General features: G+C 37.8%; 1 protein-coding gene across 9 annotated transcripts in view; it reads left to right on the top strand.

The window, feature by feature from the left end:
* Positions 1-11217, top strand: part of HP1BP3 (heterochromatin protein 1 binding protein 3) — a 49825-nt gene extending 38608 nt beyond the window's left edge. For 8 of the 9 annotated variants that reach the window (XM_049878163.1, XM_049878162.1, XM_049878158.1 and 5 more), the window contains 4 exons: positions 4629-4788; positions 6207-6318; positions 8167-8280; positions 9454-11217. In XM_049878163.1, the coding sequence (XP_049734120.1) occupies positions 4629-4788; positions 6207-6318; positions 8167-8280; positions 9454-9748 (681 nt within the window). In that variant the 3' untranslated portion in view covers positions 9749-11217. The other variant, XM_049878166.1, reaches the window with a different exon arrangement.
* The last annotated feature ends 4393 nt before the right edge of the window (positions 11218-15610 follow it).

Raw genomic sequence — 15610 nt, 5'->3', positions numbered from 1 at the left:
GACCCATTATTTTATTCCTTTTTATTACCAAATAATGTTCCATTATGTGGATATAACGCATTTTATTCATTCATTCACCAGTTGATGGGCATTTGGGTTATTTCTGCTTTCTTGAGTGTTAATGATGCTGTTCTGAACATCATATCCAAGTCTTTGTGTAGATATATATTTTTACTTCACTTTGGTATATAGCTAGAAGTAGAATTGCTAGGTTATGTGGCGGTGATTTGCATTTCCCTAATGACTGCTGATGTTAAGCACCTTTTCACATGCTTCATGGCTATTTGCGTGTCTTTGGTGAATTAGCTAGTCATGTCTTTTTTTTTTTTTTACTGGGCTGTTTGTCTTACTGAGTTGTAGAAGTTCTTGATATATTCTAGATAAAGTATGATTTGTGAATATTTTCTCTTGTTTGTGTCTTGTGTTTTCACTTTCTTACTGGTATCTTTTGAAGTACAAAAGTTTTTAACTTTAATAAGCTCTAGTTTATCATTCTTTTTAATTGCCCTTGGTGTTATATCCAAGAAATCTTTGCCTAACTTCAGGTCACGAAGATTTACTCCTTTGTTTTCTCCTAAGTGTTTTGTAGCTTTAGCTCTTATATTTAGTTTTTTGATCCATTTTGAGTTACATTTTGTTTATTGTGTGATACGAGGGTATAAATTCATCTTTTTGCATGTGGATATCCAATTGTATCAGGACTATTTATTGAAAAGACTATCCTTTCTCCTATTGAATTGCTTTGATAGGTACCTTTATCAAAAACCAGTTGACCATAAATGTAAGGATTTATTTCTGGACCCTCAGTTCTGTTCCATTGATCTGTATGTGAATCCTTATGCCAGTACCACACTGTCTTGATCGTAGCTTTGTAGTAATCAGGAAATGTAAACGTCCTCTTTGTTGTCCTTTTTCAAGATTGTTTTGACGATTCTGGGTCTGTTATATTTCCATATAAATTTCAGTAATTACTTGTTTTGTACAAAAAAGCCAGCTGAGATTTTGATAGGGATTGCATTGAACCTGTAGATCACTTCGGGGAACAATCGCTGTCTTAACAGTGGTGTGTTTTCCAGTCCATGCATACTAAATATCTCTTCATTTATTTAGATCTGTGATTTTCCTCAGCAGTGTATTGTAGTTTTCTGTATACAAGTCTTGCATTTCTTTTAATAAATTTATTCCTCAGTTTTTTTATTCTTTTTCCATGCTATTGTGAATGGAATTGCTTTCTTATTTTCAGATTGTTCGTTGCTTGTATAGAGAAATAGAATTGATTGTATATTCCGCGTTTTACTCTGTGATCTTGCTGAACTCAACTGTAGTATTTTGTAGATTCCTTAGTATTTCCCATATATAGAATCCTGTCATCTGTGAGTAAAAATCATTTTACTTCTTCCTCTCCAATCTAGATGCCTTTTCTTTCTTTTGCTTGCCTGATTCACTGGATAGAACCCCCACTATAATGTTGAATAGCAGAAATAAGAGCAGATAGCCTGGCCTTGTTCATGATGTTAGAGGGAAAGCATTCAGTCTTTCACCATTAAATGTGATGTTAGCAATGCGTTTGTCATAGATGCCCATTATCAGGTTGAGAAAGTTCTATTACTATTTTGTTTTTGAATTTTCAAATTTTTTTCTGTGTCTGCTAGCATAATCATGTGGGTTTTGTCCTTTTTTCTGTTAATATGGTATATTAACTGATTTTGTGGTGATTTTTTTTTTTTATTGTGCCTTAAGTGAAAGTTTACAATTCAAGTCAGTTTCTCATACAAAAACTTTTATACACATCGTTATGTGACCCTAGCTGCTCTCCCTACAATGTGACAGCACACTCCTTCTCTCCACCCTGTATTTCCCGTGTCCATTCAGCCAGCTTCTGTCCCTCTCTGCCTTCTTAACCTCGCCTCCAGATAGGAGCTGCCCCCTTAGTTTCATGTGTCTACTTGAGTAGGAAGCACACTCCTCGCCAGTATCATTTTATGTTTTAAAGTCCGGTCTCATCTTTAAAGAGTTGGCTTTGGGAATGGTTTTAGTTTTGGGCCAACAGAGAGTCCAGGGGTCATGTCCTTTGGGGTCCCTCCAGTCTGTCAGACCATTAAGTCTGGTCTTTTTACTAGAATTTGAGTTCTGCACCCCCCTTTTCTCCTGCTCCATCAGGGACTCCCTATTGTGTTCCCTGTCAGGGCATTCATTGGTGGTAGCCAGGCACCATCTAGTCCTTCCAGTCTCGGGCTGATGAAGTGTCTGGTTTATGTGGCCCTTTCTTTTTTTTTTTTAAAGGAAAAAGAAAATTTTATCTGGCATATATTCAAAAAGGTAAAAGTGGGAAGCAGACAGACATGTTGCTAGAGCTATGTCTGCCTGAGTCTAAGGAAATTTACGGAGTAGACAGAAGTGGGAAAACGGACAAGCATGCTGCCACAGCCATGTCTGCCCAAGTCCAAAGAATATTACAGAGTCATCAGTATATGTTAACATTACAAAATTGGCAAAACCGTTGAAAGCTTCATCTTTCCACAGATTGGCTAGAAATTGTGATCCTACATTTTGAATTGTCTTTCTTAACAATCTTGGTACAGGTTTCAGTAACGACAGTCAGGAGGGTCTTCATTGGTCCAACAAATTTCTATTCACTTAATGTTAATAGAAAAAGATAAGAGTGGAAAGTCTTTTGCATTCTGTTAGATTGGCTTACTTGAAAGTTTCCCTAAAAGATGTTTTCCAAGATTATCCTATCTATTGTCTTTATACATGTATCCTTGTTTACATGTATCCTTGATGTATCCTTGTGAGTCCTTCTGAGCCTAGTTCCAGCTGGGTCACATTCTCTATGCTCAAGGACAGGGAATAATGACTCCAATATTATTTCCTAAATCATTCCCTCCTTTTGATTGGAGATTGGAGATACCATATTGATGATCAATACCTGGACTTAGTTGAGCTCCTAGATGGCAGCCATTGCAGGCTCTTTAGACTCACGGTGATGGCTTTCCGCCAGATACCATCTGGTTCTTTACCCGGATCTTAAGAGCAATGTTCTCATCAATCGCATTGCCAGGAGTGAGCAGACTCTACGTACATCAACATTTTGGCTCTTGGGCTCATATTTTCCATGCGTCTTTGGTGTTCTTCATTCTCCTTTGCTCCAGGTGGTTTGGTACCAATTGATGCATCTTTGATGGCCTCTTGCTAGCTTTTAAGACCCTAGACGCCACTCACCAAAGTGGGATGTGGAACAGATATACTTAATTTTGTAACATGATACACTGGTTGTTTGGAAAATAGTGGCTCACTGAGTTACTCACATCTTCGAAATGTTCACATTACATCGTATAATAACAAAAGTCACATTCATTAACATCAACCACTGATATTAAAACATATTTAAGTATTGGGAAATTACCAAGCTCATGGTGGTAGATGAATGTTTTTCATAAGCTTTCTCTTGAAAGCTTGAATTTTATTATTGGCAACAAATAAAAAATAAAAACTGTTTTCCTTCAAGTGACAGGCTCACTTGATTCATTTTCAAGGAAATGCCTACTGGACACCCAAGTGTGAACGGCCATAGTTCCCAGTCATTCCTTCAGGCAAAAAGGATAGTCCATAAAAAAGGCAGCTAGTTTAGCTGACAACCTAAACAGTCACACAGATGCTTTTTCTTGAGCAACCATTATGCGTCAGTACACAGTAGATGGGCTTTATATGCTCTTCCCAGGTCATCCCATAAAATGTTAGAAAGCCGTGAATTGAAGGATTGGAATTTAATAAAATACTCTATTATTTCATCAAGGACATTTCTAAGTGAAATTGGCTTTAGTTTGTTTTAACCACACGTGTGTATCAACGAAGAATATAACAATACTAGAACATTTTTGTGCCATCATCTTGATTTATGCTAAGGTGGCAGCAGTTTTAGCCACCATTGCATTTGCACCATCAGTGCAAATGTCAGCACAGTGAAAAAGGCAAATCACATGTTAGCATTATTATGAAAACGGTTTTGACCTTGCGGATTCCCTTAGAAGATCTCAGGGACCCTTCGGGTTTGTGGACCACACTTTGAAAAACAACTGTTAAAGAATGTGTCTGATTTCTTCCTTTTAGGGCTTCTTGCTTATCAGTGTTGTCCTTTGTTTGCTAGCCTTTCATATTTGAAATATGCTGTAGAATTCTGTTGTATGATACCTTAAATATTATCAAAGCTTTTCTTTGCTATTATCCTTCCAGGATTAAAAAGACATTTTCATAACTATATCACTTTTCAGATTCAGAAAAAGAAAGTATTCTCAAATAAAAGTATCTTAATTTACTGGGAACATAACAGGTTAACCTGATTATTAGGGTAGATCTATCAGTATCTTTAGGTGAAGTTGGCTGTTGCTGTTTTAATTTGGATAGATGGGTAGATGGAAGAAGAAAATGGCCATAGGGAGGGTTGGGACTCCTCAGTTAGGTTGAATACCTGGTGAATGGGAGGAGAAAGTCCCTAACCTGACAATTTATTGTAAAACATATCTGTGCTGATGCAGGAACTCCGACCCACCTGGTACAGAGGAGTCTTGTCTTGACCTGCTTTGGGAGAGTATTGTCTTGATGATTTTCTCTTCCTCCTTGGAAAACAGCTGAAGAAATCAGGGGAGAAACCCCTGCTTGGTGGAAGCCTGATGGAATATGCAATCTTGTCTGCCATTGCTGCTATGAATGAGCCGAAGACCTGCTCCACCACTGCTCTGAAGAAGTATGTCTTGGAGAACCACCCAGGGACCAATTCTAACTATCAAAGTAAGACTCAAGTTTATGTGCATTTAACTGCAATAAGGGGAATTTTCTTGTGAAAAAAACTCTAGAGAGCATCCCGTTAGTGTCAAAAGCAGTAACTACTGACTGTGAAAACCAAGGGGGAGCAGGTTTACAAATTTAACTCATCATTTACAAAAAAGAAAGCAAAGGTGAACAAAGTTTATCCTTAATTTACAGTGTCTGCTGAAGATCAGAAGTTGAGTTTACTTAGCTGTAATGATTTTCCTTATGTTTCTTTTTACTGTAATTAAATAAATCTGTACATTCAAAACACCTCTCAAGTATATTTTTTCATACTTATGTTTGTTTGTATGATACCAAAATATCTAATTTCACCTTGAAATCAGGCCAGTGGTTTAGAATAATTACTACTTAGATTATTTCTTATCGACTTAACCCTATAAAATATTTTATTCAGAAAAGTATATTTACCCTATGAGGAGGTGATTTGAGATAAGACACTTAGTCTTAGCAGCATTATCACATACAGAATGGTGAGGTTGTGTACCTTCTCAGTGAGCTACTAGGGTAGGTACAGAGCTAGAGGGTGAGGAATATGGGGATTGAATAACTAACAGTGCAAACCAGAATATATTATTTTAAATAAAAAGATTATTTTGAAGTATTGATACTGACTTTAACATATATGCGGTATATGTTTTTTACCATTACAAAGGAATGCTTTCTGGTTGTTTTCTTATCTGCTTAGAAAACTGGCATAGATTATGATTTATCTTCATTTCTTACAGTACTTAAGATATATACCGTGTTTAATTTTGCGTACTGACCCTCATAAACTATGATCTTTTTCTGTTGGTCAAGTTTTTTAAAAGAACCCAAATTTGGTTACTAACTTTTACACTTCAACTGATTTGGCAGCTTAGTTTTTGGACGCTCAGTCACCATAACATATATTTGTAATGTATCTTTGTATGAAAAATGAGAATTGGTGAGGCTTTCAGGAGCCACAGTACTGTTTTGTAACAGTTTGCTGATTTATAAGGAATTGGTTGTATTCACGTTTTTATGTATTCTCCTAAATGATTATCAGGCAATCAGTAGATGTTTGAATGAATGTAAATAATGTGAAATGAATTCATGCCCAGTCTTAGGACAACTCAATTACCCTGGACTCCCATTTCCTCTTCTGTGAAATGAGAGAATTTGACTCAGTGGTCTCTAAAGTCTCATAATTTAATCTTACCAAATTTACAGGCACTTAATAAATGTTTAATGAAGAAATTAATACATTTGGCCACAAAGGATTCATTTAGCACATGTCAGTTACTGTATATGACAGGACATTGAATACTTACTTGATGAGCATCTGATTGTGGTTAAAAGCATTATCAGTCTGAATAACTAGATAACTTTTTCCATTTACTAAATTTTTCGTTCAGTGCATCTGTTGAAGAAAACACTGCAGAAATGTGAAAAGAACGGATGGATGGAACAGATCTCTGGTAAAGGATTCAGTGGCACCTTCCAGCTCTCTTTTCCATATTACCCCAGGTAAGCTCTTAGTCCATAATGATAGACATTGGTCATCGTAAATTTAAAACCTGATTCTAGGTTACAAGCTTGGTTTAACTTATTTCACCCTTACTACTGCTGCACTAAACTGGATAGATTTGAAAATAAAGACCATAAGAGTATTATTTAAAGCAAAAAGTTTTCAGGTAAGAACAGAGGAGTTTTGGCTATCCTGTTAGAGCTTATTATGAGCTGGCAGTTCTTGAAATTAAGCGTTGGGTTCTTTGAGATCCCTGTCAGTCGTTTTAATGTTCATTTCTTCTTCATGAAGTAAATGATAATGGCAGGAAGATTATTAAAGGATTACATATACGTTTTAATTGTCCAGCACCAAATAGGGAGCCCCTGCATGTCTGTCAGTTTGTCATACTGTGAGAGCTTGCATTTTGCTGTGAAGCTGGACAATGAATAAGGAAGACCGAAGAAGAATTGACACTTTTGAGTTGTGGTGTTGGCAAAGAATGAACAAATCTGTCTTGGAAGAAGTACAGGCAGAATGCTCCTTAGAGGCAAGGGTAACAAGACTTCATCTCATGCACTTTGGATGTGTTATCGGGAGGTACCAGTCCCTGGAGAAGGACATCTTGCTTGGTAAAGTAGAGGGTCAGTGAAAAAGAGGAAGACCCTCAACGAGATGGATTCACACAGTGGCTGTAACAGTGGGCTCAAGCATAACAGTGATTGTGAGGATGGCTCAGGACCAGGCAGTGTTTCGTTCTGTTGTACATTGAGTTGCTATGAGTTGGAACCGACTTGACAGCACCTGACAACAACAACAAATAGGGAGAGCATTGGCTGCTTCCAAGAATCCTGACTCTGCTTTCTTCATACTATAGAGATAGGAATATTTATTTAAAATATCTTGTTTCTTATACAAACCACATTCATTCATTCAACCAAAAGTATTTTGAGCATTGTTCTATGCATTGGTGCTATCGCCTTCTTAAAAAATACTTTCATCTGTAGTAAACCACCATTACATGTACCACTAAGACTGTATTCTAGCAAGAGTATACTGTAGCTTTATTGTTTTATATTGTTCTTGGTGCACAAACGTGTTTCTTGGTTGAATGTGTGTTATTTGGATTTTACAAACATTGTTTTAAATTTAATCCTTAAAGTCACACACATAAAATGTGTAATTTAAGGACTTTTTAGTTAGAAGAATAAGGATGTCCACCATTGAGATCAAAAAGACTTAGGGGATCTTCCTGACCTTTTCTAAAACTGAAGAGATTCAGGCCTTAAAATCCTTTGAAGTCTTTGCCGGTATTATGAGGGCAAAAAGCATGTTCTGCTATGCAGACTGTTTGTTGCCTTCTAAACAGTTCACTGCTCTATAGTCAGTGGCTAGTACAGTGCCAGACATTCAGGGCCTTAAGTAAATGTTTACTTAGCAAATGATTAAGGATCTGTTTTATTAAATGAAGGGAGGAAAGAAATGAGGTATGGTCTGGGACTTTATAGATTGGTTGTAACTTTGTATAATAAGCCCAACCCACTGCCATCAAGTCAATTCCAACACATAGCGACCCTATAGGAAAGAGTAGAACTGCCCCATAGGGTTTCCACAGAGCACCTGGTGGGTTCAAACTGCCGATCTTTTGGTTAGCAGCCATAGCTCTTAGCCACTGTGCCACCAGGATTTCTGTAACTTTGTATATGTGTTCAGAATTTGTTAAATTGTGACATGATTTTATAATCTAACTTGACTTTTGGGGGGAGGCTGAAAGGAGGTGGGGAAAGTTGAGGGAACAGGTTCTAGGTTGAAACTTTTTTCCATATCCAATGTGGGGCTCTACTTTACCTTTTTTTTAAAAAATACAGCCCAGGAGTTCTGTTTCCAAAGAAAGAGCCAGAGGATTCTAGAGATGAGGACGAAGATGAAGATGATTCATCAGAAGAAGACTCTGAGGATGAAGAACCACCTCCTAAGAGAAGGTGTGGAAGTATGAGTAACCCTTTTTGTGGGGAGGTAATGAGTATTGTAGAACTGGGAAGGGCACTAATAGGAGAGTGTTTAACAGCTCAGGATCTTAAGTTCTTTGCCTAACATTTGAACTTGTCTTTCTTGAAAATTCAGAGGCTCTGAACTTAAGCGCTGTGAACATGTAATTTACTCTTTGGCCAAACCTATCTGTATCCACAGTTTGGGCATTCAAAGAAGAATAGTCCCTCCCATATTTTCCTTGAAAGAACATCATGGAATTGTGTAGACTTACATGAATTGTTGAATTTTTATACAACTTTAGTAAATCCACTAGTTAAAAAATACTAAATCACATTCCTGTTCATAACATAGGTGACTCTGCCTATGCCTTTATTTTATTTTATTTTTTATTGTGCTTTAAGTGAAAGTTAACCACATCAAGTCAGTCTCTCATAAAAAAAAAAAAAAAACTTTATATACACCTTGCTATATACTCCTAGTTGCTCACCTCCTAATGAGATAGCACATTCCTTCTCTCCATCCTGTGTTTCAGTGTCCATTCAGCCAGCTTCTGTCCCCCTCGGCCTTCACATCTCCCCTCCAGACAGGAGCTTCCCGGATTGTCTTATGTGTCTACTTGATCCAAGAAGCCCACTACTCCTCACCAGTATCATTTTCTGTCTTGTAGTCCAGTCCAATCCCTGTCTGAAGAGTTGGCTTTGAGAATGGTTCCTGTCTTGGGCTAACAGAAGGTCTGGAGACCATGACCTCCGGGATCCCCCTGGTCTCAGTCAGACCATTAAGTCTGGTCTTTTTACTAGAATATGGGGTCTGCATCCCGCTGCTCTCCTGCTCCTTCAGAGATTCTGTGTTGTGCTCTCTGTCATGGCAGTCATAGGTTGTAGCTGGGCACCATCTAGTTCTTCTGGTCTGAGGCTGTTGTAGTCTTTGTGGCCTGTTATGTGGTCTGTTCTGAGTCCTGGGCTCATACGTACCTAATGTCTTTGGTGTTCTTCATTCCCCTTTGCTCCAGGTGAGTTGAGACCAATTGTTGTGTCTTAGATGGCTGCTTGCTAATGTTTAAGACCCAGACGTGCCATTTCTTTTTTGGCAAGCATCTGGTTTTCCTTCAGAGTGAATCTCTCATGTACTAAGTGGTTGCCTTTCCTCTTTGGTTCTCACAGGTTACAGAAGAAAACCCCAGCCAAGTCCTCAGGGAAGACAGCATCCATGAAGCAAAGAGGGTCCAAACCCACAGTTAAAGTTCCTGCTGCCCAGAAGGGGAAAGCTAGGTCCCTGCCCAAGAAAGCCCCTCCCAAGGCCAAAACTTCTGCCAAGAAAGCCAGACCCTCACCCTTGGTCATCAAGAAACCTAGTGGTAGCTCTTCAAAGAAGCCAGCAGCCAGTGTGAGAAAGGAGGTGAAATTGCCTGGCAAGGGCAAATCCACCATGAAGAAGTCTTTCAAAGCAAAAAAGTAAATGTATAGGAAAAGAGGGTATCATGGTTAAATTCAGAATCTTATTTTCTAAGGTCAGTGTGCATTTGTTTTAGTTTTGATGCTTATAAAATTACATTTTTTTTCTCCCCTATGGACATTGTGGGGAGGGAATATAAATAAATCCGCTTAGGCATTTGTTAGCTTTAGGTGCTGTTCTTGGTGCCTGCCCCTCCCCTCAGCCATTTTAATTTCTGCAATAATCCTGGACTTTCCCAAACTATACTTGTCCTTCTTCCTCCCCCTACCCCATCCCTCTTTCCTTTTTTTATGGTCAGCTTTGGCTTTTTTTCCCTCCCCCTTCCGGTTTTATCTAAACAGTTGCAAAGATTTTTATATTTGTAGAAAGCATCAAGAACAGGATGCTGGTCAGGTGCTAGAAGTAAAGGAGGCAGTGCAGCCCTGACTAAATTATAAAGCCTCCTTCCTGGAGACTTCAGTTATAGCTGTAGAATTGATCTTATTTATAAAACCACTCCACTAACTTCTTTTCTCCAACTGTAAACACAGAGACAGCTTTGGGCATAAGCCAAAACCATGGCCTCGTTAGATTCCGAAGATGTAGGACTACTCCTTGGGCCACGTTCACATCGATCGATTTCCAGGTGGTGGTCTCTGGCCCAGGGCACTGCACTTGTTCCCTTAACAGCACGCACACATTCTCGCCACCACTTGGCTTTTGACTGAAGGGGACTATAGGACTATATTGAATCTGATTTCTGGTGTCACCTGTGTTACCAAAAATCAAAACATAAAAAATCTTCTTGATCAAATGTTTAAATATATTTTTTAATATTTGGAGCATGAATTGTCACTTCCTGTTTGCCTTTTTTATAAGGAAATGTTGGAGAATTACATTGTTGTAATGTAGAGTTAAGTGGAAAACATACAATTTGCTAAAATAAACTAGATTCTAGATTCATCTGTGGATTTTTTTTTTTTCCCTCCTCTCTTTCCACAGCACTTTTGATATCAAGCAAGTGGCTTCCTTTTGAGATTAAAAAAAGAAAAAAAAAATTAAGCCCGACTCCCTGACCCTTCTTACTTGTATTTGTTTTGGTATTGTGAAGTTGTGTTAAATAGTACTAGCTTTCTATTTGAAATATCAGTTTCTGGTTATCATTTATCTTCCCTGTGGCACTTGACATTTTAATTGTCTTAAACTTTTTGGTGTACACCTTCTGGCCCCTTGAGTGCTGCCAGAGGCTGAAAATGTTTGTTTCATATTCATTCCACTTGCATTGTCTTCTGGGATCCTAAGGCAGCCTAAACTGTGGCTGGGAAATGGACTTGAGAAGATTGGCTTGAATTAGATCCATAATCATGTGTGATCCCATCATGAGTTCATTGGAATTTGTGTTGCATGTAAGGCAATCTTCCCTGTTGTAAATCTTCCTTTTTTTATGTACATATATTTTGAAAAATATGAATAAACATGAAATTTTAAAAGCTGCTGAACTGTAGCTTATATTTAAAAGCTTCTAGTTTGTCCTTAGAAGTAGCTTATGGTTACCCCCAATCTGAATCTTTTCTATTTCTTGCAGTAGTTGCCATCATCCATTTCCTTTTTAAATACAAGCTCCAGTTTATTTGCTTTTGAATTCTTGTATTATAGTAAATGATGTTTCTAGATATATTGAATGCTGATTATTTAATGTGTCAGAGGTTTAAAAAATAAGTTTGCATTTTATGAAGGACTGTATTCAAGAGCATAGACCCCAGTTTTTCATGACCTTAATGTTCTTGGACTAGAAAAAATTACAGCACTGCAAAGATTAATAGGTAAACCATAAAGACCTAATTCTGGAAAGTAATTTTAATGTGTGCTGTTTGGCAAGTAATGGTTCTGCATATTATAGGTGTTTAGAATTCTGTACTCTTCTGAATCAAAAGTTGGAAGATTTTGGTTGGTTTGTTCGTTTTACGCTGTTGCTCTTAAAAAGATCTACTTAACAGTCACCTGGTGGCTGCATTGTAATCAGGAGCTCAAGCATAGTGAGAAGTTTAGACTAAATCATTTAAGGTCCCTTCCAACTCTGATATTCTAGTAACTTCACAAAGTTGAGATAAGGACAGTTATTTGCTTCAGCATCTTATAAAGAGAAGAGACAAGAGAGCCCATTGCATTCTTCCAGTGAGTATCCCCAGCTGTCAAAGACATGCACCTTCTTTGTTTGAGATAAATGAGTGTTGGATTTTTCCCATCTGGGCATTCTAAAGGAGCAGAACATGTAATTTTTACTTCTGTGTTACAGAGAAGAGAACCTCAAACCCAAGAGGTAATCCCAGCAGTCTTTAGCATGGATCAGTGGCTTCAATACTCGCTGTTGGTGGCATAATGAGCTCTAGGACGGTGTTTCACATAGTTTGTGAAACTTCATAAAAACTGCCTTTGATAAATGAATCTCATCAAGATCTGGGAGTGAGATTATCAGCTTCTTCACCTACAAAATAGGAAAGAAAAGTTATCATTGCAGAGAAATATGGAGACCTTTCCTTAGCAATAAAACAAAAGCATTCAACACAGATAGAACCCAGTTCTAACCATCCACAAGGACTTAATTAAAGGAAGCCTGGCCCAGTGTAAATTTTAGAAAACATGTTTGTTGGGTATAATTAACAGGAAGGTCACAAGAAAATAGGAGCTAAACAATATGCCACATGCCTTTGATATTTTTTCCCATCACTTTTCTTTTGCCGGATTGTTAGCCTTAGTCTGGGTTTGCTAACTTATTCTTACAAGAGCCTATGAAGTTACTCAGCTGAGATACTCTTGCCATCCTAATATGTTTGAAGAGCCTTGTGCATTAACTGCTGCATTTAACTGAGAAGAAATTAAATAATTTGGGATTATAGTTCAGGTTTTTCATTTCTAGAACCTAAAAAAATTACTTTATCTCTCTTTGGATTAAGCAAATTTTCTGATTTTACCTATGAAAGAAGAGAAATTCTAAATCGAGAAAAGGCCACTATTAAACTATTTCCTGAGAAGTTGTGATTGACATTATTTTCTAGCATGTAGACTTGCTTTTGTGTTTCCCAGGTGGAACGCGTGGTCACTGACTTCAGCAGAGCTGGAGTTGAAGAACCAGACTGTTGAAGCTCTTGGACTAGGAACCACTTAACAGAAATTTGCTTAGAAATCATTACAGGATTACTAAACTATACCCCTCATCAACTGCGTGGAGTTTTCCTTTTTGGAGAAACTAATCTCTGCCATCTTTACTACTATATTGTTTTCTTTTTTTCTGACTATCATTTTCCCAAAGATTCTTTAAGTTTAGTGGCTTTTTTCTTCTGGAAAATATTCTACCTTTGATTATTTAAATTTATCAGCTTAGTTTTAACTGGGGTTTTAATTGTTCCTAATTGTATTTTGTCAGCAACTGGTACGCCAAAGGAGTTTTTACAAAAGGCAGCTTCCCAAGCCATTTTCATCAAAAATTTGAACTGTCTTTTACTGTTGTATATAACGTTATTAGTTATTAATCTTTGCTTAGCAAAGAAACTATTTTATGGTGCCTGGTATCTTTGATAAGGGGTGCTTATAAGTTTGGCTCATTATTTACTGTAAATAATAGTGATAATAGTGTCTTAGTTTTCTAATGCTACTGTAACAAATACCACAAGCGAGTGACTTTAAAGAAGAAAAATTTATTTTCTCAGAGTTCAGGAGGCCAAAAGTCCAAATTCAGCATGTGGCTCTAGGGGAGGGTCTTTGTCTCTTTCGGTGTCTATCCCCCGCACTTGTAGCCCTGGCTTTCCTCAATTCTTCAACAAGCATCACATGGCATCTGTCTTTCACATTTGTGCTCCATTCTGTGTCCAATCTGCTCTTTTTATACCTCAGAAGTGATTAGGTTTACAACACACCCTACGTTGGTATGGTCTTATTAACATGATAAAACCTTATTCCCAAATGGGGATTAGATCACAGGTATCCCATTGCCATCCAATCAATTCCGACCCGTAGCGACCCCATAGGATAACGTAGAACTTTGTTCTGTTAAATATAAATCCCTTGTATTACCTGTTGTGTAACTCAAATTTGCAGTAGATGGAATAAAAAATTTTCATCAGTCCCAAACTGAGATTCACTCCTGTTAAGATCACTCAACCCAGTATCCTAATATCTGTAACTATGGTCCTGCATAGTGGTCTTTGGGGACTGTGTCACTTAACAGCAATGTGACCTTGGGCAAGCCACTTAATCTGAGCCTTAATACTCTCATCTGTAAAATAAAGAGGTTGGAGTTCACAATCATCGTAACGAATTGGATTGTATCCCTCCAAAATGTTAGATGCCGTTGAGTTGATCCAACTCATAGCCACCTTATGTACAACAGAACGAAACACTGCCCGGTCCTGCACCATACTCTCAATCATTGTTATATGTTTGGACCCATTGTTGCAAGCACTGTGTCAGTCCGTGACCCTCAAGCATGATGTCCTCCAGGGACTGGTCCCTCCTGATGTCCGAAGTATGTGAGATGAAGTCTTGCCATCCTTGCTTCTAAGGAGCATTCTGGCTGTACTTCTTCCAAGACAGATTTCTTTCTTCTTTTGGCAGTTCATGGTGTATTCAATATTGTTCGCCAACACCATATTTGAAAGGTGTCAGTTCTTAAGCCTTTCTTATTCATTGTCCAACTTTCACATGCATACGGAGCAACTGCAAATACCGTGGCTTGGGTCAGGCTCACTTTAGTCTCCAAAATGACATTTTTGCTTTTTAACACTTTAAAGAGGTCTTCTTTTTTTTTATTTGCAGTGGATTTGTGCAATGCAAAACGTCCGTTGATTTCTTGACTGCAGCTTCCATGGGTGTTGATTGTGGATTCAAGTAAAATGAAATCCTTGACAACTTCAATATTGTCTCCATTTATCAAAAATATGTTATAAATCCTAACCTCTTTGCTTGTGGTTATAATACCATTTGGGAATGGGTTCCTTTGTTATGTTAATGAGACAGGTTTAGTGTAGGGTGTGTTTTGAGTCAAAAAAAAAACCTGTCCTCGAGTCAATCTCTTAACAAAATATAAAAGAAGCAGATTAAGCAAACAGAGAGGGGGGAAGATCCACATGGAGATCTCCAAGGAACCAGGAAACAAGCTGAAGAGACAAGGACCTTTCCCGAGAGCTGACAGAGAAAGCGTTCCCCTAGACTGGCATCCTGAATTCGAACTTCAGGTCTCCTAAACTGAGAAAATACATTTCTGCTTGTAAAATCCCTCCACTTGCGGTATCTCTGTTATAGCAGCACTAGGTAACTAAGACAATCATTTTTTAGAACAGTCACCCAGAGGGACGGTGAAATTCTCAAGCATTCAAATTTAATCAAAGAAAGATTAAACTATGTTCACTGCGCTGCAGTTACTAAGGCATTTTATAATTTTAGGAAAAAACTTATAAATTAAAAAATTATAAATTAAACCATCCAAATTCTCAAGAGTTTAGTGTTGTATAAATTATCATTCATGGTAGTTTACTGTTGCTAGGCACTTTAAAGAAACCCTGGTGGTGTAGTGGTTAAGTGCTATGCTTGCTAACCAAAAGGTCGGCAGTTCGAATCCACCAGATACTTCTTGGAAACTCTGGGGCAGTTCTACTCTGTCCTATAGGGTTGCTGTGAGTCAGAATTGACTCAACGGCAGTTGGTTGGTTTGATGGGTTTAGGCACTTTAATCACACTATCTCAAATAATTATACATATATTCTCAAAGATATCTGAAATTATCTCGGGTTTTCGGAGACGATCTAGTTAATTTTCCCAAAATTAAACAAGTAATAAGTAATGGAGTTTGAATTAAACGGAGGTTTCACCGGCTTATCATCCCCTCCACAC

This window comes from Elephas maximus, chromosome 3 (assembly GCF_024166365.1).
Source record: "Elephas maximus indicus isolate mEleMax1 chromosome 3, mEleMax1 primary haplotype, whole genome shotgun sequence".
Lineage (NCBI taxonomy): Eukaryota > Metazoa > Chordata > Mammalia > Proboscidea > Elephantidae > Elephas > Elephas maximus.
The sequence above is the reverse complement of the archived record's forward strand: the minus strand, read 5'-3'. Positions and strand labels throughout refer to the sequence as shown.